Source organism: Mustelus asterias, chromosome 14 (genome assembly GCF_964213995.1).
Source record: "Mustelus asterias chromosome 14, sMusAst1.hap1.1, whole genome shotgun sequence".
In the NCBI taxonomy this organism is placed as follows: Eukaryota; Metazoa; Chordata; class Chondrichthyes; order Carcharhiniformes; family Triakidae; genus Mustelus; species Mustelus asterias.
In genome coordinates, this window is record NC_135814.1 from 910,929 (window position 1) to 933,803 (window position 22,875).

The 22,875-nt window shown below is 50.1% G+C and overlaps 1 protein-coding gene across 1 annotated transcript in view; it reads left to right on the forward strand.

The window, feature by feature from the left end:
• Positions 1 to 22,875, forward strand: part of LOC144504014 (unconventional myosin-X-like) — a 219,264-nt gene that overhangs the window by 83,865 nt on the left and 112,524 nt on the right. The window contains 4 exon segments of the mRNA XM_078229165.1: positions 15,717 to 15,863; positions 16,034 to 16,134; positions 16,286 to 16,352; positions 18,412 to 18,504. Of these exon segments, the coding sequence (XP_078085291.1) occupies positions 15,717 to 15,863; positions 16,034 to 16,134; positions 16,286 to 16,352; positions 18,412 to 18,504 (408 nt within the window).

The following is a 22,875-nucleotide window of genomic DNA, read 5'->3' on the forward strand; positions in this document are numbered from 1 at the left end:
CTGGCGGGGAGGTTTGCTAAGGCTACTGGGGAGAGTTTAAACTAGTATGGTTGGGGGGTGGGAATCAAATTGAAGTGACTGGGAGAGAGGAGGTCAGCTCACAAATAGAGAAAGCTTGCCGACAGTGTGAGAGGGAGGATAGGCAGGTGATAGAGAAGGGGAGCGCTCAGACCGAAGGTTTGAGATGTGTCTATTTTAACGCAAGGAGTGTTGTGAACAAAGTGGATGAGTTTAGAGCGTGGGACCTCTGCTATTTGTGATATATATAAATGATTTGGAAGAAGGTGTAACTGGTGTAATCAGCAAGTTTGCGGATGACACAAAGATGGCTGGAATTGCGGATAGCGAAGAGCATTGTCGGGCAATACAGCAGGATATAAATAGGCTGGAAAATTGGGCGGAGAGGTGGCAGATGGAGTTTAATCCGGATAAATGCGAAGTGATGCATTTTGGAAGAAATAATGTAGGGAGGAGTTATACAATAAATGGCAGAGTCATCAGGAGTATCGAAACACAGAGGGACCTAGGTGTGCAAGTCCACAAATCCTTGAAGGTGGCAACACAGGTGGAGAAGGTGGTGAAGAAGGCATATGGTATGCTTGCCTTTATAGGATGGGGTATAGAGTATAAAAGCTGGAGTCTGATGATGCAGCTGTATAGAACGCTGGTTAGGCCACATTTGGAGTACTGCGTCCAGTTCTGGTCGCCGCACTACCAGAAGGTCGTGGAGGCGTTAGAGAGAGTGCAGAGAAGGTTTACCAGGATGTTGCCTGGTATGGAGGGTCTTAGCTATGAGGAGAGATTGGGTAGACTGGGGTTGTTCTCCTTGGAAAGATGGAGAATGAGGGGAGATCTAATAGAGGTGTATAAGATTATGAAGGGTATAGATAGGGTGAACAGTGGGAAGCTTTTTCCCAGGTCGGAGGTGACGATCACGAGGGGTCACGGGCTCAAGCTGAGAGGGGCGAAGTATAACTCAGATATCAGAGGGACGTTTTTTACACAGAGGGTGGTGGGGGCCTGGAATGCGCTGCCAAGTAGGGTGGTGGAGGCAGGCACGCTGACATCGTTTAAGACGTACCTGGATAGTCACATGAGCAGCCTGGGAATGGAGGGATACAAACGATTGGTCTAGTTGGACCAAGGAGCGGCACAGGCTTGGAGGGCCGAAGGGCCTGTTTCCTGTGCTGTACTGTTCTTTGTTCTTTGTTGTTCTTTGGATCACTACTTGGAAATATGATGCGGTGGCCATTACAGAGACTTGGATGACTCAGGGACAAGACTGATTACTTCAAGTGCCGGGTTTCAGATGTTTCAGAAGGGACAGGGAGGGAGGCAAAAGAGGTGGGGTAGTGGCACTGTTGATCAGAGATAGTGTCACGGCTGCAGAAAAGATGGACACCATGGAGTGATTGTCTATGGAGTCTCTGTGGGTGGAGGTTAGGAACAGGAAGAGGTCAATAATTTTACTGGGTGTTTTCTATAGGCCGCCCAATAGTAACAGGGATGTTGAGGAGCAGATAGGGAAACAGATCCTGGAAAGGTGTAATAATGTAAGAAGTCTCACAACACCAGGTTAAAGTCCAACAGGTTTATTTGGTAGCAAATACCATAAGCTTTCGGGGCACTGCTCCTTCGTCAGATGGAGTGGAAATGTGCTCTCAAACAGTGCAAACAGACACAAAATCAAGTTGCAGAATACTGATTAGAATGCGAATCCTACAGCCAGCCAGGTCTTAAAGGTACAGACAATGTGGGTGGAGGGAGCATTAAACACAGGTTAAAGAGATGTGTATTGTCTCCAGACAGAACAGCTAGTGAGATTCTACAAGTCCAGGAGGCAAGCTGTGGGGGTTACTGATAATGTGACATAAATACAACATCCCGGTTTAGGCCGTCCTCATGTGTGCGGAACTTGGCTATCAGTTTCTGGGGTGTGGATGGGGAGGAGTTTCTTAGGTGTGTTCAGGAGGGTTTCTTGACACAGTATGTGGATAAGCCTACAAGAGGAGAGGCTGTATTTGATTTGGTATTGGGAAATGAACCTGGTCAGGTGTCAGATCTCTCAGTGGGAGAGCATTTTGGAGATAGTGATCATAATTCTATCTCCTTTACAATAGCATTGGAGAGAGATAGGATCAGACAAGTTAGAAAAGTGTTTAATTGGAGTAAGGGGAATTATGAGGCTATCAGGCAGGAAATTGGAGGCTTAAATTGGAAAGTGGTTTTCTCAGGGAAATGTACGGAAGAAATGTGGCAAATTTTCAGGGAATATTTGTCTGGAGTTCTGCATAGCAACGTTCCAATGAGACAGGGAAGTTATGGTAGGTTACAGGAACCGTGGTATACAAAGGCTGTAATGAATCTAGTCAAGAAGAAAAGAAAAGCTTACAAAAGGATCAGAGAGCTCGGTAATGTTAGAGATCTTGAAGAGTATACGGCTAATAGGAAGGATCTTAAGAAGGAAATTAGGAGAGCCAGAAGGGGTCATGAGAAGGCCTTGGCAGGCAGGATTAAGGAAAACCCCAAGGCATTCTACAAGTATGTGAAGAGCAAGAAGATAAGATGTGAAAGAATAGGACCTATCAAGTGTGACGGTGGGAAAGTTTGTATGGAACCGGAAGAAATAGCAGAGGTACTTAATGAATACTTTACTTCAGTATTCACTATTGAAAAGGATCTTGGTGGTTGTAGTGCAGACTTGCAGTGGACTGAAAAGCTTGAGCATGTAGATATTAAGAAAGAGAATGTGTTGGAGCTTTTGAAAAGCATCAAGTTAGATAAGTCGCCGGGACCGGATGAGATGTACCCCAGGCTACTGTGGGAGGCGAGGGAGGAGATTGCTGAGCCTCTGGCGATGATCTTTGCGTCATCAATGGAGACGGGAGAGGTTCCAGAAGCTTGGAGGATTGCGGATGTTGTTTCCTTTATTCAAGAAAGGGAGTAGAGATAGCCCTGGAAATTATAGACCAGTGAGTCTAACCTCAGTGGTTGGTAAGTTGATGGAGAAGATCCTGAGAGGCAGGATTTATGAACATTTGGAAGGTATATGATTAAGAATAGTCAGCATGGTTTTGTCAAAGGTAGATCATGCCTTACTAGCCTGGTTGAATTTTTTGAGGATGTGACTAAACACATTGATGAAGGAAGAGCAGTAGATGTAGTATATATGGACTTCAGCAAGGCATTTGATAAGGTGCCCCATGCAAGGCTTATTGAGAAAGTGAGGGGGCATGGGATCCAAGGGGACATTGCTTTGTGGCAGAAAAGTGTTTAATTGGAGTAAGGGGAATTATGAGGCTATCAGGCAGGAAATTGGAGGCTTAAATTGGAAAGTGGTTTTCTCAGGGAAATGTACGGAAGAAATGTGGCAAATTTTCAGGGAATATTTGTCTGGAGTCCTGCATAGCAATGTTCCAATGAGACAGGGAAGTTATGGTAGGTTACATGAACCGTGGTATACAAAGGCTGTAATGAATCTAGTCAAGAAGAAAAGAAAAGCTTACAAAAGGATCAAGGAGCGAGGTAATGTTAGAGATCTAGAAGTATACAGCTAATAGGAAGGATCTTAAGAAGGAAATTAGGAGAGCCAGAAGGGGTCATGAGAAGGCCTTGGCAGGCAGGATTAAGGAAAACCCCAAGGCATTCTACAAGTATGTGAAGAGCAAGAGGCTTGCCCACAGAAGGCAATGAGTGGTTATAGATGGGTCATATTCTGCATGGAGGTCGGTCACCAGTGGAGTGCCCCAGGGATCTGTTCTGGGACCCTTACTCTTTGTGATTTTTATAAATGACCTGGATGAGGAAGTGGAGGGATGGGTTGGTAAGTTTGCTGATGACACAAAGGTTGGAGGTGTCGTGGATAGTGTGGAGGGATGTCAGAAGTTGCAGCGAGACATTGATAGGATGCAAGACTGGGCGGAGAAGTGGCAGATGGAATTCAACCCAGATAAGTGTGAGGTGGTTCATTTTGGCAGGTCAACTAGGATGGTGGAATATAATATTAATGGTCGGACTCTTGGCAGTGTGGAAGATCAGAAGGATCTTGTGGTCCGAGTTCATAGGACGCTCAAAGCAGCTGTGCAGGTTGAGGCTGTGTTTAAGAAGGCGTATGGTGTACTGGCCTTCATCACTCGAGGAATTGAGTTTAGGAGTCGTGAGATAATGTTGCAGCTATATAGGACCCTGTCAGACCCCACTTGGAGGACTGTGCTCAGTTCTGGTCGCCTCATTACAGGAAGGATGTGGAAGCCATAGAAAGGGTGCAGAGGAGATTTACAAGGATGTTGCCTGGGTTGAGGGGCATGCCTTATGAGGATAGGTTGAGTGAGCTCGGCCTTTTCTCCTTGGAGAGACGAAGGATGAGGGGTGACCTGATAGAGGTGTATAAGATGTTGAGAGGTATTGATCGAGTGGATAGTCAGAGGCTTTTTCCCAGGGCTGAAATGGTTGCGACAAGAGGACACAGGTTTAAGGTGCTGGGGTGTAGGTACAGAGGAGATGTCAGGGGTAAGTTTTTCACTCAGAGGGTGGTGGGTGCGTGGAATAGGCTGCCAGCAACGGTGGTGAAGGCGGATTCGATAGGGTCTTTTAAGAGACTTTTAGATAAGTACATGGAACTTAGTAAGATAGAGGGTTATAGGTAAGCCTAGTAATCGCTAAGGTAGGGACATGTTCGGCACAACTTTGTGGGCTGAAGGGCCTGTATTGTGCTGTAGTTTTTCTGTTTCTATGTTTCTATCATCTTGTGGAGAGCCTGGATGGTTGGCCCACAGGCTAGTGACTGATATTTCAAGAATTGCACATGGCCATCCAGGAACTTCTAAGATGGAAATTTTCGCAAGGAGCTATGTCTGGTGGGCTGGCAGAGACAGTGATATCAAAACCTGGTGAAGCTGTGCAAATCTTGCCAGAAAAATTACAAGGCCCCACCAACAGTCTCGTTGCATCCTTGGGAATGACCGGGGAGACCTTGGTTGCGTGTACATGAAGACTTTGCAGGGCCATTTATGGGCTCCATGTTTTTAATTCTCATCGACACCTATTCAAAATGGATCGATATGCACAGGATGGCCTCTACTGCCTCTTAAAACACCATAGAGAAACTCCATCAGTCTTTTAATACGCATGGTATCTACTGCTCAGTGTGTACTATCTACAAGATGCACTGCAGCAATTCACCAAAGGTCGTTAGGCAGCACCTTCCAAACCCACAACCACTTCCATTTCGAAGGACAAGGGAACACCACCACCTGCAAGTCCCCTCCAAGCCATTCACTGTCCTGATTTGGAAATATAACGCCGTATCTTCATAATCGCTGGGTCAAAATCCTGGAATTTCTTCCCTAATGGCATTGTTGGTCAACCCACACAACAGGTGGTGGTGTTCCCATGTATCTGCTGCCCTTGTCCTTTGAGATGGAAGTGGTTGTGGGTTTGGAAGATGCTGTCTAAGGATCTTTGGTGAATTGCAGCAGTGCATCTTGTAGATGGTACACACTGCTGCTACTGAGCGTCGGTGGTGGAGGGAGTGAATGTTTGTGGATGTGGTGTCAATCAAGCGGGGCTGCTTTGTCCTGGATGGTGTCGAGCTTCTTGAGTGTTGTTGGAGCTGCACCCATCCAGGCAAGAACATAAGAACATAAGAAATAGGAGCAGGAGTAGGCCATCTAGCCCCTCGAGCCTGCCCCGCCATTCAATAAGATCATGGCTGATCTGACGTGGATCAGTACCACTTACCCGCCTGATCCCCATAACCCTTAATTCCCTTACCGATCAGGAATCCATCCATCCGCGCTTTAAACATATTCAGCGAGGTAGCCTCCACCACCTCAGTGGGCAGAGAATTCCAGAGATTCACCACCCTCTGGGAGAAGAAGTTCCTCCTCAACTCTGTCTTAAACCGACCCCCCTTTATTTTGAGGCTGTGTCCTCTAGTTTTAACTTCCTTACTAAGTGGAAAGAATCTCTCCGCCTCCACCCTATCCAGCCCCCGCATTATCTTATAAGTCTCCATAAGATCCCCCCTCATCCTTCTAAACTCCAACGAGTACAAACCCAATCTCCTCAGCCTCTCCTCATAATCCAAACCCCTCATCTCCGGTATCAACCTGTTGAACCTTCTCTGCACTCCCTCCAATGCCAATATATCCTTCAAGTGGGGAGTATTCCATTCCTGACTTGTGCCTTGTAGATGGTGGACAGGCTTTGGGGAGTCAGGAGGTGAGTTACTCGCTGCAGTATTCCTAGCCTCTCACCTGCTCTTGTAGCCACTGCATTAATGTGATGAGTCCAGTTGAGTTTCTGGTCAATAGTAACCCCAAGAATATTGACAGTGGGGGATTCAGTGATGGTTACACCATTGAATGCCAAGGGGCGGTGGTTAGAATGTCTCTTATTTGTGATGGTCATTGCTTGGCATTTGTGTGACACGAATGTAAACGTCTCATTGACATTGTCACCTGATGCTATGACACCTGAATTTCCTCCCAATTGAAATTCTCTATCACTGTGATGGATTCCAGACGTGGAACAGAGATCGGGTCTTGAAGTTGAGAACAGCAGGGAGGCTGGCTGCGTTACTGGTCCATTGTGTAGAGCTGTTCATCTGTTACAGTAACCCACAGACAAATTAATAATCACAGCTTTTCATAAAAGACTTTCACTCATGCGATTGCTATTATTGGTATGGAATGGAGGGTGATCCACGTTAACAAAAGAGCTTTGATCTCCCATTGCCAAAGCTATGAAGATGCTATCAAAGCAGATAAGCAGATAAGGGTCCTTAGCATTCCCCTTGCGAAGCCTTTCATTGTTGCTGGTAGTTCCTGGGGTCAGAAAATTTGACGTTACGACAACGGATGAATGAGCACCGCTCGACAATCACCAGGCAAGACTGTTCTCTTCCTGTGGGGGAGCACTTCAGCACTTCAGCCTCTGATCTTCAGGTAAGCGTTCTCCAAGGCGGCCTTCACGACACACGGCAATGCAGAGTCGCTGAGCAGAAACTGATAGCCAAGTTCCGCACACATGAGGACGGCCTCAACCGGGATGTTGGGTTTATGTCACACTATCAGTAACCCCCACAGCTTGCCTCCTGGACTTGCTGGCTGTCCTGTCTGGAGACAATACACATCTCTTTAACCTGTGTTTAATGCTCCCTCCACCCACATTGTCTGTACCTTTAAGACCTGGTTGGCTGTAGAGATTTGCATTCTAATTAGTATTCTGTAACTTGATTTTGTGTCTCTGTGCCCTGTTTGAGAGTAGATATCCACTCCATCTGACGAAGGAGCAGCGCTCCGAAAGCTAATGGTATTTGCTACCAAATAAACCTGTTGGACTTTAACCTGGTGTTGTTAAAACTCTTACTGTCAGAAAATTTACCATTGTCCTCATTTTTCTCGAGTTTAGACAATTGGAAGTGTAAACTCCATCCGGGGAGCTGCGTGTAGCTATGTCCATGGCAGATCCACATTCAGAATTTAACAGTTTGACCAATTTGACTATCAGGTGACTTATGCAGCCATTTTAAAGTCAGCACCTTTGCTTGACTAAAGTTCTTTTAAAGAAGTTATTTATATGTAGTATGTAGACATCTCTAACCATTAAATATTAATCCACATTGCACACAACACATTGTTGTGATACGAGACTGTGATGGAATATTCTCCACTTGCCTGGATGGATGCAGATCCAACAACACCTGAGAAGATTGACACCATCCAGGACAAAGCAGCTTGATTAGTACCCCTTCACCACCTTCAACGTCCACTCCATCATCCACCATCGCCAAACAGTGGCAGCCGTGAGTACCATCTACAAGATGCACTGCAGGAACTCACCAAGGTTCCTTAGGCAGCACCTTCCAATCCCACGACCTCCACCATCTGGCAGGACAAAAGCAGCAGATACCTGGGCCCACCACCACCTGGAGGTCCCTCTGCAAGTCATTCACCATTCTGATTTGGAAATATATTGCCGTTCCTTCACTGAAAATCCTGGAACTCCCTCCCAAACAGCACTGTGGTTGTACCGATTCCACAGGTTAGGAAATGCTGTCCTCGCCAGCGACACCCGCATCGCACGAACGAATAAAAAAAATCCCGAGAATGAATAAAAACAAATGCAGAAAAGGAGTTGTGGTGGGTTTTAAAGATTTGGATGGATTTGATAGTTTGGGGGTTGGATGGGGTGAGGTAAAGTTTTCTCCCTTCTTCACCCCACTGAGAATTCTGACTGGTCTTTTCCCTTTTTCGAAGGAGTTGTATTGTGGGCCATTGCCAACACTGACCTGTTCCTTGTCCCTTTGTCCCTGCGCGATGGTCACGTGACTGTTTATTCCTGGCCCTGAGCTATTATTTGATTCCTGGAAGAAGGAATGTGGAACTTTGTGCTGTCTTGTTGCCAGTGTGTTGTGTACAGGCTTTCTTCGTGTGGTTTGAGGGGCACAGTGGAAACATCATCTCTGCATTCTGCACATATCTTCAGATTGACGTCATGTCCCAGATTCAGTGTGAGAGGATCAGAGACCTCGACCTTTGAGTCGCAGTCAGTAACAGGAGCTCTTGTATTTGCTGGGACAGAGGCTGAGTGAGTGGGTGCACAATCCAGCTAACAGCCACACAATCTGGCCTTTATTAAAACTGACTGCAACGCAGAGAAATGCTGATTTAAGGAATGCACTAATCTACAGGGTGTAGGAATGTGTGACAATCAGACAAATTTCAACAGATATCTGGAATCCAAATCTCTCCTCTGTGACCACTCCAACCCATGTTGGGAGTTTGTTATTGGGGTACCTTACTTAAAGGACACTGTGCAACCACTGCCCAGGGATCAGAGCTACATACACCCTTTCAGAGCATGCCCTGATATCCCAGAGCAACAACTACATACAATAAGGAGCAGGAGTAGGCCATTGGGCCCCTCGAACCTGCTGCACCATTCAATAAGATCATGGTGAGCTGATTGTAACCTTAAGCCCACATTTCAGGCTGCCCTCCTGATAACCTTTCACCCCATGAGACGGTCACAAGATGGAGAGGATAGAACAGGAACCAATCTTTATACGTTTTATAAGTTTTTATATAAGACACAAACAGTATAAACATGCTTCTTCAAATCCAACAGCAACAGTTGCTGTCTGCTTTAAACAGGAACGCAAGTGAATCCCCAATGAATGCCAAACTCTGAATGAATTAAACACTGAATTGATAGAAAAAAACTTTCTCAGTTTGGAGCTGTATGTTGTGAATAGCTTCCGACCAGCCCTGGTAAAACAGTGTAAATATTACTCAGCAGATTGCTAAATGGCTAATACCCTATGCCCTGCCCCTGAATGCGATTGTTCACTGTCGGTTTGCCGCTACATTGTCGGGTGTTTCATGAGGGGATTGTTGTCGGGATTGTTGTCGGGATTCATGAGGGGAAAGTCGTGCTTGACGAACATGTTGGATTTTTATGAAGATGTGACTAGGGCGGTTGATGGAGGAGAACCGGTGGATGCGGTGTTTTTGGATTTCCAAAAGGCGTTTGATAAGGTGCCCCATAAAAGGCTGCTGAAGAAGATTAGGGCGCATGGAGTTGGGGGTAGTGTGTTAAAGTGGATTGGGGACTGGCTATCCGACAGGAAGCAAAGAGTCGGAATAAATGGGTGTTTTTCCGGTTGGAGGAAGGTAACTAGTGGCGTGCCGCAGGGATCGGTACTCGGGCCGCAACTGTTTACCATTTATATAGATGATCTGGAGGAGGGGACGGAGTGTAGGGTAACGAAGTTTGCAGACGACACAAAGATAAGTGGAAAAGTGAATCGTGTGGAGGACGGAGAAGATCTGCAGAGAGATTTGGACAGGCTGAGTGAGTGGGCGAGGATATGGCAAATGGAGTATAACGTTGAGAAATGCGAGGTTATACACTTTGGAAGAAATAATAACAAATGGGATTACTATCTCAATGGAAACAAATTAAAACATGCTACCGTGCAAAGGGACCTGGGGGTCCTTGTGCATGAGACGCAAAAGCCCAGTCTGCAGGTACAACAGGTGATCAAGAAGGCAAATGGGATGTTGGCCTATATTGCGAAGGGGATAGAATATAAAAGCAGGGATGTCTTGATGCACCTGTACAGGGCATTGGTGAGGCCGCAGCTGGAATACTGTGTGCAGTATTGGTCCCCTTATATGAGGAAGGATATATTGGCATTGGAGGGAGTGCAGAGAAGGTTCACCAGGTTGATACCGGAGATGAGGGGTTTGGATTATGAGGAGAGGCTGAGGAGATTGGGTTTGTACTCGTTGGAGTTTAGAAGGATGAGGGGGGATCTTATGGAGACTTATAAGATAATGCGGGGGCTGGATAGGGTGGAGGCGGAGAGATTCTTTCCACTTAGTAAGGAAGATAAAACTAGAGGACACAGCCTCAAAATAAAGGGGGGTCGGTTTAAGACAGAGTTGAGGAGGAACTTCTTCTCCCAGAGGGTGGTGAATCTCTGGAATTCTCTGCCCACTGAGGTGGTGGAGGCTACCTCGCTGAATATGTTTAAAGCGCGGATGGATGGATTCCTGATCGGTAAGGGAATTAAGGGTTATGGGGATCAGGCGGGTAAGTGGTACTGATCCACGTCAGATCAGCCATGATCTTATTGAATGGCGGGGCAGGCTCGAGGGGCTAGATGGCCTACTCCTGCTCCTATTTCTTATGTTCTTATGTTTATGAGCAATCAATTCAGCTGAAAAAAAGTGGGTGCGCTGTGGAATTGTTTGTCTAGTGAAGTCTGCCATGTGCACCATCGACAAGGTGTACTGCAGGAACTCACCGAGGCTCCTTCAACATCACTTTCCAAACCCGCGACTTCTACCACTTAGGAGAACAATATATCACCATTCCTTCACTGTCGCCGGGTCAAAATCCTAGAGCTCCCTCCCGAACAGCACTGTGGGTGTACCTAACATGATGTTAGATACACAGGATCCCCTGTGGTTGTCCCCCTCCAAAATAGGTATATTGTTTGGAGGGGGATGACCCTCCAGGGGTAAGCCACGAGGACCAGATCGCCTCCACGGAGACAGGCTCAGGGGTCCGGAAGGGAAAGAAGGGGTTTAGGAGAGCGATAGTTGTGGGGGATGCAATGGTTAGAGGCACGGACAGGCGGTTCTGTGGGAGTGAATGAGAATCCAGGATGGTAGTCTGCCTCCCTGGTGCCGGGGTACTGGATGTCTCTGAGAGGGTAGGAAGCATATTTAAAAAGGAAGGTAGTCAAACGGATGTGATTATACACATTGGTGAAAATGATGTAGGTAGGAAGAGCAGGGGGGTCATACGAGAGAAATTCAGGGAGTTGGGTGCTAGGCTAAAAAGTAAGGCCTCCAGGGTAGCAATATCTGGACTGCTCCCGGTGTCTAGTGCAAGTGAGGCTCGGAACAGGGAGATTCTACGGTTGAACGCGTGGCTAAAGGACTGGTGCAAGAGGGAGGGTTTGAAATTCATAGATAACTGGGAAATCTTCAAGTCAGGATGGCAACTGTACAGAAAGGATGGGTTACACCTTAACTGGAAGGGAGCAAATATCCTGGCTGGGAGTTTTGCTAGAATGTTTCGGCAAGATTTAAACTAGTGTGGCAGGGGGGTGGGGAACAAAACAGGAGGTCAGTAAGTACTGAGGCTGAGGTTGAGCTGGGGGCCAGGGCAAGGCTAGCTAAGAAGAGGAGCACTCTGGAGGAGGAGGACCTGAGTGGGCCTGGAGGCCTGGAGTGCATCTGCTTCAATGCGAGGAGCGTAACGGGTAAAACAGACTAACTTAGGGCCTTAATGCTTATGCGGAATTTGGATGTGGTTGCGGTGACGGAAACTTGGTTAAAAGAAGGACAGGACTGGCAGCTGAATATTCCGGGGTATAAGTGTTTTAGGCGAGACAGAGGAGGGGCTAAAAAAGGTGGGGGAGTAGCGATATTAGTTAAGGAGCATATTACCGCGGTGCAGAGGGTAGACAACTTAGAGGGGTCATGTACTGAGTCGCTGTGGGTGGAACTCAGAAACAGGAAGGGTGCAGTCACTATGCTGGGGGTGTACGACAGACCACCCAACAGCCCACGGGAAGTGGAGGAAAGGATATGTCAGGAGATTCTGGATAGGTGCAGAAAAAATAGGGTTGTTATAGAACATAGAACATAGAAAGCCACAGCACAAACAGGCCCTTCGGCCCACAAGTTGCGCCGATCACATCCCCACCTCTAGGCCTATCTATAGCCCTCAATCCCATTAAATCCCATGTACTCATCCAGAAGTCTCTTAAAAGACCCCAACGAGTTTGCCTCCACCACCACCGACGTCAGCCAATTCCACTCACCCACCACCCTCTGAGTGAAAAACTTACCCCTGACATCTCCTCTGTACCTACCCCCCAGCACCTTAAACCTGTGTCCTCTCGTAGCAACCATTTCAGCCCTTGGAAATAGCCTCTGAGAGTCTACCCTATCCAGACCTCTCAACATCTTGTAAACCTCTATCAGGTCACCCCTCATCCTTCGTCTCTCCAGGGAGAAGAGACCAAGCTCCCTTAACCTATCCTCATAAGGCATGCCCCCCAATCCAGGCAACATCCTTGTAAATTTCCTCTGCACCCTTTCAATGGCTTCAACATCTTTCCTGTAATGAGGTGACCAGAACTGCGCGCAGTACTCCAAGTGGGGTCTAACCAGGGTCCTATAAAGCTGCAGCATTATCTCCCGACTCCTAAACTCAATCCCTCGATTAATGAAGGCCAGTACGCCGTACGCCTTCTTGACCGCATCCTCCACCTGCGAGGCCGATTTAAGAGTCCTATGGACCCGGACCCCAAGGTCCTTCTGATCCTCTACACTGCTAAGAATGGTACCCTTCATATTATACTGCTGCTTCATCCCATTGGATCTGCCAAAATGGATCACCACACACTTATCCGGGTTGAAGTCCATCTGCCACTTCTCCGCCCAGTCTTGCATTCTATCTATGTCTCGCTGCAACTTCTGACATCCCTCCAAACTATCCACAACACCACCTACCTTGGTGTCGTCAGCAAACTTACCAACCCATCCCTCCACTTCCTCATCCAGGTCATTTATGAAAATGACAAACAGCAAGGGTCTCAGAACAGATCCCTGGGGCACTCCACTGGTCACTGACCTCCATGCAGAGAAAGACCCCTCCACAGCCACTCTCTGCCTTCTGCAGGCAAGCCAGTTCTGGATCCACAAGGCAACAGCCCCTTGGATCCCATGCCCTCTCACTTTCTCAAGAAGTCTTGCATGGGGGACCTTATCGAACGCCTTGCTGAAGTCCATATAGACCACATCCACCGCTCTTCCTTCGTCAATGTGTTTGGTCACATTTTCAAAGAACTCAACCAGGCTCGTAAGGCACGACCTGCCCTTGACAAAGCCGTGCTGACTACTTTTGATCATACTAAACTTCTCTAGATGATCATAAATCCTGTCTCTCAGGATCCTCTCCATCAACTTACCAACCACTGAGGTTAGACTCACCGGTCGGTAATTTCCCGGGCTGTCCCTGTTCCCTTTCTTGAATATAGGGACCACATCTGCAATCCTCCAATCGTCCGGAACCTCTCCCGTCTCCATCGACGATGCAAAGATCATCGCCAAAGGCTCCGCAATCTCCTCCCTCGCCTCCCACAGTAACCTGGGGTACATCCCATCCGGTCCCGGCGACTTACCAACCTTGATGCCATTCAATAGTTCCAACACATCCTCTTTCTTTATGTCCACATGCTCGATCCTTTCTGTCCACCGCAAACCAGCAGTACAACCACCCAGATCCCTTTCCACCGTGAATACCGAGGTAAAGTATTCATTAAGCACCTCCGCCATTTCTAACGGTTCCGCACAAACTTTTCCCCCTTCACCTTTTAAGGGTCCTATGCCTTCACATCTCATCCTTTTACTCTTGACATATTTGTAGAAAGCCTTGGGATTCTCCTTAATCTTACCCGCCAAGGCCTTCTCATGACCCCTTCTCGCTCTCCTAATTTCCTTCTTAAGCTCCTTCCTACATCCCGTATACTCCTCTAAATCCTTAACACCTCCTAGCTCTCTGAACCTTCTGTACGCCTCTCTTTTCTTATTCACCAGGTTCATCACAACCTTCGTGCACCACGGTTCCCGTACCCTACCAACAGAAGGACGTGGAGGCGTTAGAGAGAGTGCAGAGAAGGTTTACCAGGATGTTGCCTGGTATGGAGGGTCTTAGCTATGAGGAGAGATTGGGTTAACTGGGGTTGTTCTCCCTGGAAAGACAGAGAATGAGGGGAGATCTAATAGAGGTGTAGAAGATTATGAAGGGGATAGATAGGGTGAACGGTGGGAAGCTTTTTCCCAGATCAGAAATGACGTTCACGAGGGGGCACGGGCTCAAGGTGAGAGGGGCGAAGTATAACTCAGATATTAGAGGGATGTTTTTTACACAGAGGGTGGTGGGGGCCTGGAATGCGCTGCCAAGTAGGGTGGTGGAGGCAGGCACGCTGACATCATTTAAGTCTTACCTGGATAGTCACATGAGCAGCCTGGGAATGGAGGGATAGAAACGATTGGTCCAGTTGGACCAAGGAGCGGCACAGGCTTGGAGGGCCGAAGGGCCTGTTTCCTGTGCTGTATTGTTCTTTGTTCTTTATGTGGAGGTGCCAACGTTGGACTTGGGTGGGCACGGTAAGAAATCTCACAACACCAGATTAAAGTCCAACAGGTTTATTTGGCAGCACAAGCTTTCGGAGCGCTGCTTCTTCATCAGGTGAGTGAGGACTTGTGTTCACAAACAGGGCATATAATGACACAAACTCAATTTACAAGATAATGGTTGGAATGTGAGTCTTTACAGATAATCAAGTCTTAAAGGGACAGACAATGTGAGTGGAGGGAGCGTTAAGCACAGGTTAAAGAGATGTGTATTGTCTCCAGACAGGACAGTTAGTGAGATTTTGTAAGCCCAGGCAAGTCGTGGAGGTTACAAATAGTGTGACATGAACCCAAGATCCCGGTTGAGGCCGTCCTCACGGTACGGTAGCACAGTGGTTAGCACTGCTGCTTCACAGCTCCAGGGTCCCGGGTTCGATTCCCGGCTCGGGTCACTGTCTGTGTGGAGTTTGCACATTCTCTTCGTGTCTGCGTGGGTTTCCTCCGGGTGCTCCGGTTTCCTCCCACAGTCCAAAGATGTGCAGGTTAGGTTGATTGGCCAGGTTAAAAAAAAAATTGCCCCTGAGATGTGGAGGTTAGAGGGATTAGCAGGTAAAAATATGTGGGGGTAGGGCCTGGGTGGGATTGTGGTCGGTGCAGACTCGATGGGCCGAATGGCCTCCTTCTGCACTGTAGGGTTTCTATGATTCTATGATTCATGTACTTTGTCTTCTGAGGAGGTCGGTGCGGTTTTTCGCTGTGGCACGTCAGAACTGTTGATCGTTGACTTACACCACAGGGACTGCAGCGATTTAAGAAGGCAGCTCACCACCACCTTTGCAAGGGCAATTAGGAATGGACAATAAGTGCTGGTCTGGCCAGTGATACTCATAGCTTGAACACATAAAGGAAAATGATATGCTCAATTTGACCCAGACTCCAGTACGGAGCTGTATCTGTGGCTCTCAGCCCCTGCCCCAGGGGATGTTCTCCCTTCCTGCCCCCTCGTACTTCCCGTGCTTGAACATTGATGTTCTTTTCCTTGTGTTTCAGGCTGCTGATTCCCGGGATTCCATGGCCATGGCACTGTATTCCCAGTGTTTCTCCTGGATCATTAGGAAAATCAACGCAAAGATCAAAGGGACAGAGAGTTTCAAATCCATTGCCATCCTTGACATCTTTGGCTTTGAGAACTTTGAGGTGGGTGAAGAGTTGAGGCTGTAACTGAGGAGGGTGGAAGTGGGCAGCTCTCCCCATGATTTCTGCTCCAGCCGGAGGCGAAGCATGCTGTGTGGAGAGGTGAGGGGTTAAGAAGTTGAGGGGTGAGCGGTTAAGGGATGCAGACTGTCATTGACCATCTTTCTCCACAGATTAACCGGTTTGAACAATTCAATATCAACTTTGCGAATGAGAAACTGCAGGAATATTTCAACAAACACATCTTCTCCTTGGAACAACTGGAGTACAACAGGTGAGACTATCTCCCCAAGCTCCACCTGACATTGCAGCCTCATCCCCACCCAGTCAAACCTGACACCAACCCATTGCTCCCATTCCCTGCAATCGGCCCAAGCTCCTGTGAAAATTGACACTGACTCAAGTCCGGGTTTATATTTCCACAGAGAAGGAATGAGTTGGGAAGCAATTGACTGGATGGATAATGCCGAGTGTTTGGACCTGATTGAAAAGGTAGGAAGTTCTTCAAATCTTGAGGACAAGAAATGCAGCAAGAAATAGCCCAAACAGTTCAGCAAACTACTGCCCGAACAACAAACTTACCCTGATTCAACTTAGTGTCCACAGCATCACTCACAGGAAACAATCGTACAGAAACCTTGGACAGCACGGTGGCACAGTGGTTAGCACTGCTGTCTCACAGCGCCAGGGACCCGGGTTCGATTCCCACATTGGGCCACTGTCTATGTGGAGTTTGCACGTTCTCCTGTGTCTGTGTGAGTACCCTCTGGGTGCTCCGGTTTCCTCCCACACTCCAAAGATGTACGGGTTAAGTGGATTGGCCATGCTAAATTCTCCCTCAGTGTACCCGAGTGACTTGGGGATTTTCTCAGTAACTTCATTGCAGTGTTAATGTAAGCCTACGAGTGCCTAATAAATAAATAAACTTTTTAAAAATAGAAAGCTTTCACACTGGTGTCACAGGACAGTGTAGAGGGAGCTTTACTCTGTATCTAACCCCGTGCTGTACCTGTCCTGGGAGTGTTTGATGGGGACAGAGTAGAGGGAGTTTTACTCTGTATCTAACACCGTGCTGTACCTGTCCTGGGAGTGTTTGATGGGGACAGTGTAGAGGAAGCTTTACTCTGTATCTAATCCCGCGCTGTACCTGTCCTGGGAGAGTTTGATGGGGACAGTGTAGAGAGGGAGCTTTACTCTGTATCTAACCCCGTGCTGTACCTGTCCTGGGAGTGTTTGATGGGGACAGAGTAGAGGGAGCTTTACTCTGTATCTAACCCCGTGCTGTACCTGTCCTGGGAGTGTTTGATGGGGACAGTGTAGAGGGAGCTTTACTCTGTATCTAACCCCGTGCTGTACCTGTTCTGGGAGTGTTTGATGAGGACAGTGTAGAGGGAGCTTTACTCTGTATCTAACCCCGTGCTGTACTTGTCCTGGGAGTGTTTGATGGGGACAGTGTAGAGGGAGCTTTACTCTGTATCTAACCCCGTGCTGTACCTGTTCTGGGAGTGTTTGATGAGGACAGTGTAGAGGGAGCTTTACTCTGTATCTAACCCCGTGCTGTACTTGTCCTGGGAGTGTTTGATGGGGACAGTGTAGAGGGAGCTTTACTCTGTATCTAACCCCGTGCTGTACCTGTTCTGGGAGTGTTTGATGAGGACAGTGTAGAGGGAGCTTTACTCTGTATCTAACCCCGTGCTGTACCAGACCTGGGAGTGTTTGATGGGGACAGTGTAGAGAGGGAGCTTTACTCTGTATCTAACCCCGTGCTGTCCCTGTCCTGGGAGTGTTTGATGGGGGCAGTGTAGAGGGAGTTTTACTCTGTATCTAACCCCGTGCTGTCCCTGTCCTGGGAGTGTTTGATGGGGGCAGTGGAGAGGGAGTTTTACTCTGTATCTAACCCCGTGCTGTACCTGTCCTGGGAGTGTTTGATGGGGACAGTGTAGAGGGAGCTTTACTCTGTATCTAACCCCATGCTGTCCCTGTCCTGGGAGTGTTTGATGGGGACAGTGTAGAGGGAGTTTTACTCTGTATCTAACCCCGTGCTGTACCTGTCCTGGGAGTGTTTGATGGGGACAGTGTAGACGGAGCTTTACTCTGTATCTAACCCCGTGCTGTACCTGTCCTGGGAGTGTTTGATGGGGACAGTGTAGAGGGAGCTTTACTCTGTATCTAACCCCGTGCTGTACCTGTCCTGGGAGTGTTTGATGGGGACAGTGGAGACGGAGCTTTACTCTGTATCTAACCCCGTGCTGTACCTGTCCTGGGAGTGTTTGATGGGGACAGTGTAGAGGGAGCTTTACTCTGTATCTAACCCCGTGCTGTACCTGTCCTGGGAGTGTTTGATGGGGACAGTGTAGACGGAGCTTTACACTGTATCTAACCCCGTGCTGTACCTGTCCTGGAAGTGTTTGATGGGGACAGTGTAGAGGGAGCTTTACTCTGTATCTAACCCCGTGCTGTACCTGTCCTGGGAGTGTTTGATGGGGGCAGTGTGGAGGGAGCTTACTCTGTATCAGTATGGTATCTTACTGCTACTCTTTATTCCTGTTAGAAACTGGGACTTCTTGCATTGATCAATGAGGAGAGTCGCTTTCCAAAGGGCAGTGACTGCACCTTGCTCGGGAAACTTCACTCCCAGCACGAGGTGAGTGAGCGTCTGGCCAGGCAAACCCACATGGGATTTAGTATCTCCAGTCTCCCCATCCCTCACTCTCCCCATGCCCTCACTCTCCCCATGCCCTCACTCTCCCCATGCCCTCACTCTCCCCATGCCCTCACTCTCCCCATGCCCTCACTCTCCCCATGCCCTCACTCTCCCCATGCCCTCACTCTCCCCATGCCCTCACTCTCCCCATGCCCTCACTCTCCCCATGCCCTCACTCTCCCCATGCCCTCACTCTCCCCATGCCCTCACTCTCCCCATGCCCTCACTCTCCCCATGCCCTCACTCTCCCCATGCCCTCACTCTCCCCATGCCCTCACTCTCCCCATGCCCTCACTCTCCCCATGCCCTCACTCTCCCCATGCCCTCACTCTCCCCATGCCCTCACTCTCCCCATGCCCTCACTCTCCCCATGCCCTCACTCTCCCCATGCCCTCACTCTCCCCATGCCCTCACTCTCCCCATGCCCTCACTCTCCCCATGCCCTCACTCTCCCCATGCCCTCACTCTCCCCATGCCCTCACTCTCCCCATGCCCTCACTCTCCCCATGCCCTCACTCTCCCCATGCCCTCACTCTCCCCATGCCCTCACTCTCCCCATGCCCTCACTCTCCCCATGCCCTCACTCTCCCCATGCCCTCACTCTCCCCATGCCCTCACTCTCCCCATGCCCTCACTCTCCCCATGCCCTCACTCTCCCCATGCCCTCACTCTCCCCATGCCCTCACTCTCCCCATGCCCTCACTCTCCCCATGCCCTCACTCTCCCCATGCCCTCACTCTCCCCATGCCCTCACTCTCCCCATGCCCTCACTCTCCCCATGCCCTCACTCTCCCCATGCCCTCACTCTCCCCATGCCCTCACTCTCCCCATGCCCTCACTCTCCCCATGCCCTCACTCTCCCCATGCCCTCACTCTCCCCATGCCCTCACTCTCCCCATGCCCTCACTCTCCCCATGCCCTCACTCTCCCCATGCCCTCACTCTCCCCATGCCCTCACTCTCCCCATGCCCTCACTCTCCCCATGCCCTCACTCTCCCCATGCCCTCACTCTCCCCATGCCCTCACTCTCCCCGTGCCCTCACTCTCCCCGTGCCCTCACTCTCCCCGTGCCCTCACTCTCCCCGTGCCCTCACTCTCCCCGTGCCCTCACTCTCCCCGTGCCCTCACTCTCCCCGTGCCCTCACTCTCCCCGTGCCCTCACTCTCCCCGTGCCCTCACTCTCCCCGTGCCCTCACTCTCCCCGTGCCCTCACTCTCCCCGTGCCCTCACTCTCCCCGTGCCCTCACTCTCCCCGTGCCCTCACTCTCCCCGTGCCCTCACTCTCCCCGTGCCCTCACTCTCCCCGTGCCCTCACTCTCCCCGTGCCCTCACTCTCCCCGTGCCCTCACTCTCCCCGTGCCCTCACTCTCCCCGTGCCCTCACTCTCCCCGTGCCCTCACTCTCCCCGTGCCCTCACTCTCCCCGTGCCCTCACTCTCCCCGTGCCCTCACTCTCCCGTGCCCTCACTCTCCCCGTGCCCTCACTCTCCCCGTGCCCTCACTCTCCCCATCCCCTCACTCTCTCCATCCCCTCACTCTTTCCATCTGTTCACTCTCCCCATCCCCTCACTCTCTCCATCCCCTCACCCTCTCCATCCCCTCACCCTCTCCATCCCCTCACCCTCTCCATCCCCTCACCCTCTCCATCCCCTCACCCTCTCCATCCCCTCACCCTCTCCATCCCCTCACCCTCTCCATCCCCTCACCCTCTCCATCCCCTCACCCTCTCCATCCCCTCACCCTCTCCATCCCCTCACCCTCTCCATCCCCTCACCCTCTCCATCCCCTCACCCTCTCCATCCCCTCACCCTCTCCATCCCCTCACCCTCTCCATCCCCTCACCCTCTCCATCCCCTCACCCTCTCCATCCCCTCACCCTCTCCATCCCCTCACCCTCTCCATCCCCTCACTCTCCCCATCCCCTCACTCTCTCCAGCCCCTCACTCCATCCCCTCACTCTCCCCATCCGTTCACTCTCTCCATCCCCTCACTCTCTCTATTCCCTCACTCTCTCCATCCCCCCACTCTCTCCATCCCCTCATTCTCCTCATCTGTTCACTCTCTCCATCCCCTCACTCTCCCCATCCCCTCACCCTCTCCATCCCCTCACCCTCTCCATCCCCTCACTCTCCCCATCCCCTCACTCTCTCCAGCCCCTCACTCCATCCCCTCACTCTCCCCATCTGTTCACTCTCACCATCCCCTCTCTCTGCCCATCCGTTCACTCTCTCCATCCCCTCACTCTCTCCATCCCCTCACTCTCCCCATCCCCCCACTCTCTCCATCCCCTCACCCTCTCCATCCCCTCACCCTCTCCATCCCCTCACCCTCTCCATCCCCTCACCCTCTCCATCCCCTCACTCCATCCCCTCACTCTCTCCAGCCCCTCACTCCATCCCCTCACTCTCCCCATCTGTTCACTCTCTCCATCCCCTCACTCTCTCCAGCCCCTCACTCTCCCCATCTGTTCACTCACTCCATCCCCTCACTCTCCCCATCCGTTCACTCTCTCCATCCCCTCACTCTCTCCATTCCCTCACTCTCTCCATCCCCCCACTCTCTCCATCCCCCCACTCTCTCCATCCCCCTACTCTCTCCATCCCCCCACTCTCTCCATCCCCCCACTCTCTCCATCCCCCCACTCTCTCCATCCCCTCACTCTCTCCATCCCCCCACTCTCTCCATCCCCCCACTCTCTCCATCCCCCCACTCTCTCCATCCCCCCACTCTCTCCATCCCCCCACTCTCTCCATCCCCCCACTCTCTCCATCCCCCCACTCTCTCCATCCCCCCACTCTCTCCATCCCCCCACTCTCTCCATCCCCCCACTCTCTCCATCCCCCCACTCTCTCCATCCCCCCACTCTCTCCATCCCCCCACTCTCTCCATCCCCCCACTCTCTCCATCCCCCCACTCTCTCCATCCCCCCACTCTCTCCATCCCCCCACTCTCTCCATCCCCCCACTCTCTCCATCCCCCCACTCTCTCCATCCCCCCCACTCTCTCCATCCCCCCACTCTCTCCATCCCCCCACTCTCTCCATCCCCCCACACTCTCCATCCCCTCACTCTCTCAATTCCCTCACTCTCTCCATCTCCTCACTCTCCCCATCCCCTCACTCTCCCCATCCCCTCACTCTCCCCATCCCCTCACTCTCCCCATCCCCTCACTCTCCCCATCCCCTCACTCTCCCCATCCCCTCACCCTCTCCATCCCCCCACTCTCCCCATCTGTTCACTCTCTAAAGTGTGTTAAAGTGTGTTAACCAGGGTTCAGGGTAAACACATTCCTCTTAGAGTGAAGGGCAAGGCTGGCAGAAGTAGGGAACCCTGGATGACTCGGGATATTGAGGCCCTGGTCAAGAAGAAGAAAGAGGCACATGACATGCATCGGCAGCTGGGATCAAGTGAATCCCTTGAAGAGTATAGAGGGTGTAGGAGTAGAGTTAAGAGAGAAATCAGGAGGGCAAAAAGGGGACACGAGATTGTTTTGGCAGATAAGCCAAAGGAGAATCCAAAGAGCTTCTACAAATACATAAAGGGCAAAAGAGTAACAAGGGAGAGAGTAGGGCCTCTTAAGGACCAACAAGGTCATCTATGTGCGGATCCACAAGAGATGGGTGAGATCCTAAATGAATATTTCTCATCAGTATTTACTGTTGAGAAAAGCATGGATGTTAGGGAACTTGGGGAAATAAATAGTGATGTCTTGAGGAGTGTACATATTACAGAGAAGGAGGTGCTGGAAGACTTAAAGCGCATCAAGGTAGATAAATCCCCGGGACCTGATGAAGTGTATCCCAAGACATTGTGGGAGGTTAGGGAGGAAATTGCGGGTCTCCTAGCAGAGATATTTGAATCATCGATAGTCACGGGTGTGGTGCCTGAAGATTGGAGAGTGGCAAATGTTGTGCCTTTGTTTTTGAGGAAGAGAAGGGGCCATGTTTTTGAGGAAGAGAAGGTGTTACAGGCTAATAGGCTGGAGGAATTAGATGTTCGGAGGGAGGATGTCCTGGCAGTTTTGAATAAACTGAAGGTCGATAAGTCCCCTGGGCCTGATGAAATATATCCTAGGATTCTTTGGGAGGCAAGGGATGAGATTGCAGAGCCTTTGGCTTTGATCTTTGGGTCCTCGCTGTCCACGGGAATGGTGCCAGAGGACTGGAGAATGGCGAATGTTGTTCCTCTGTTTAAGAAAGGGAATAGAAATGACCCTGGTAATTATAGACCGGTTAGTCTTACTTCGGTGGTTGGTAAATTGATGGAAAAGGTCCTTCGGGATGGGATTTACGAACATTTAGAAAGATGCGGAT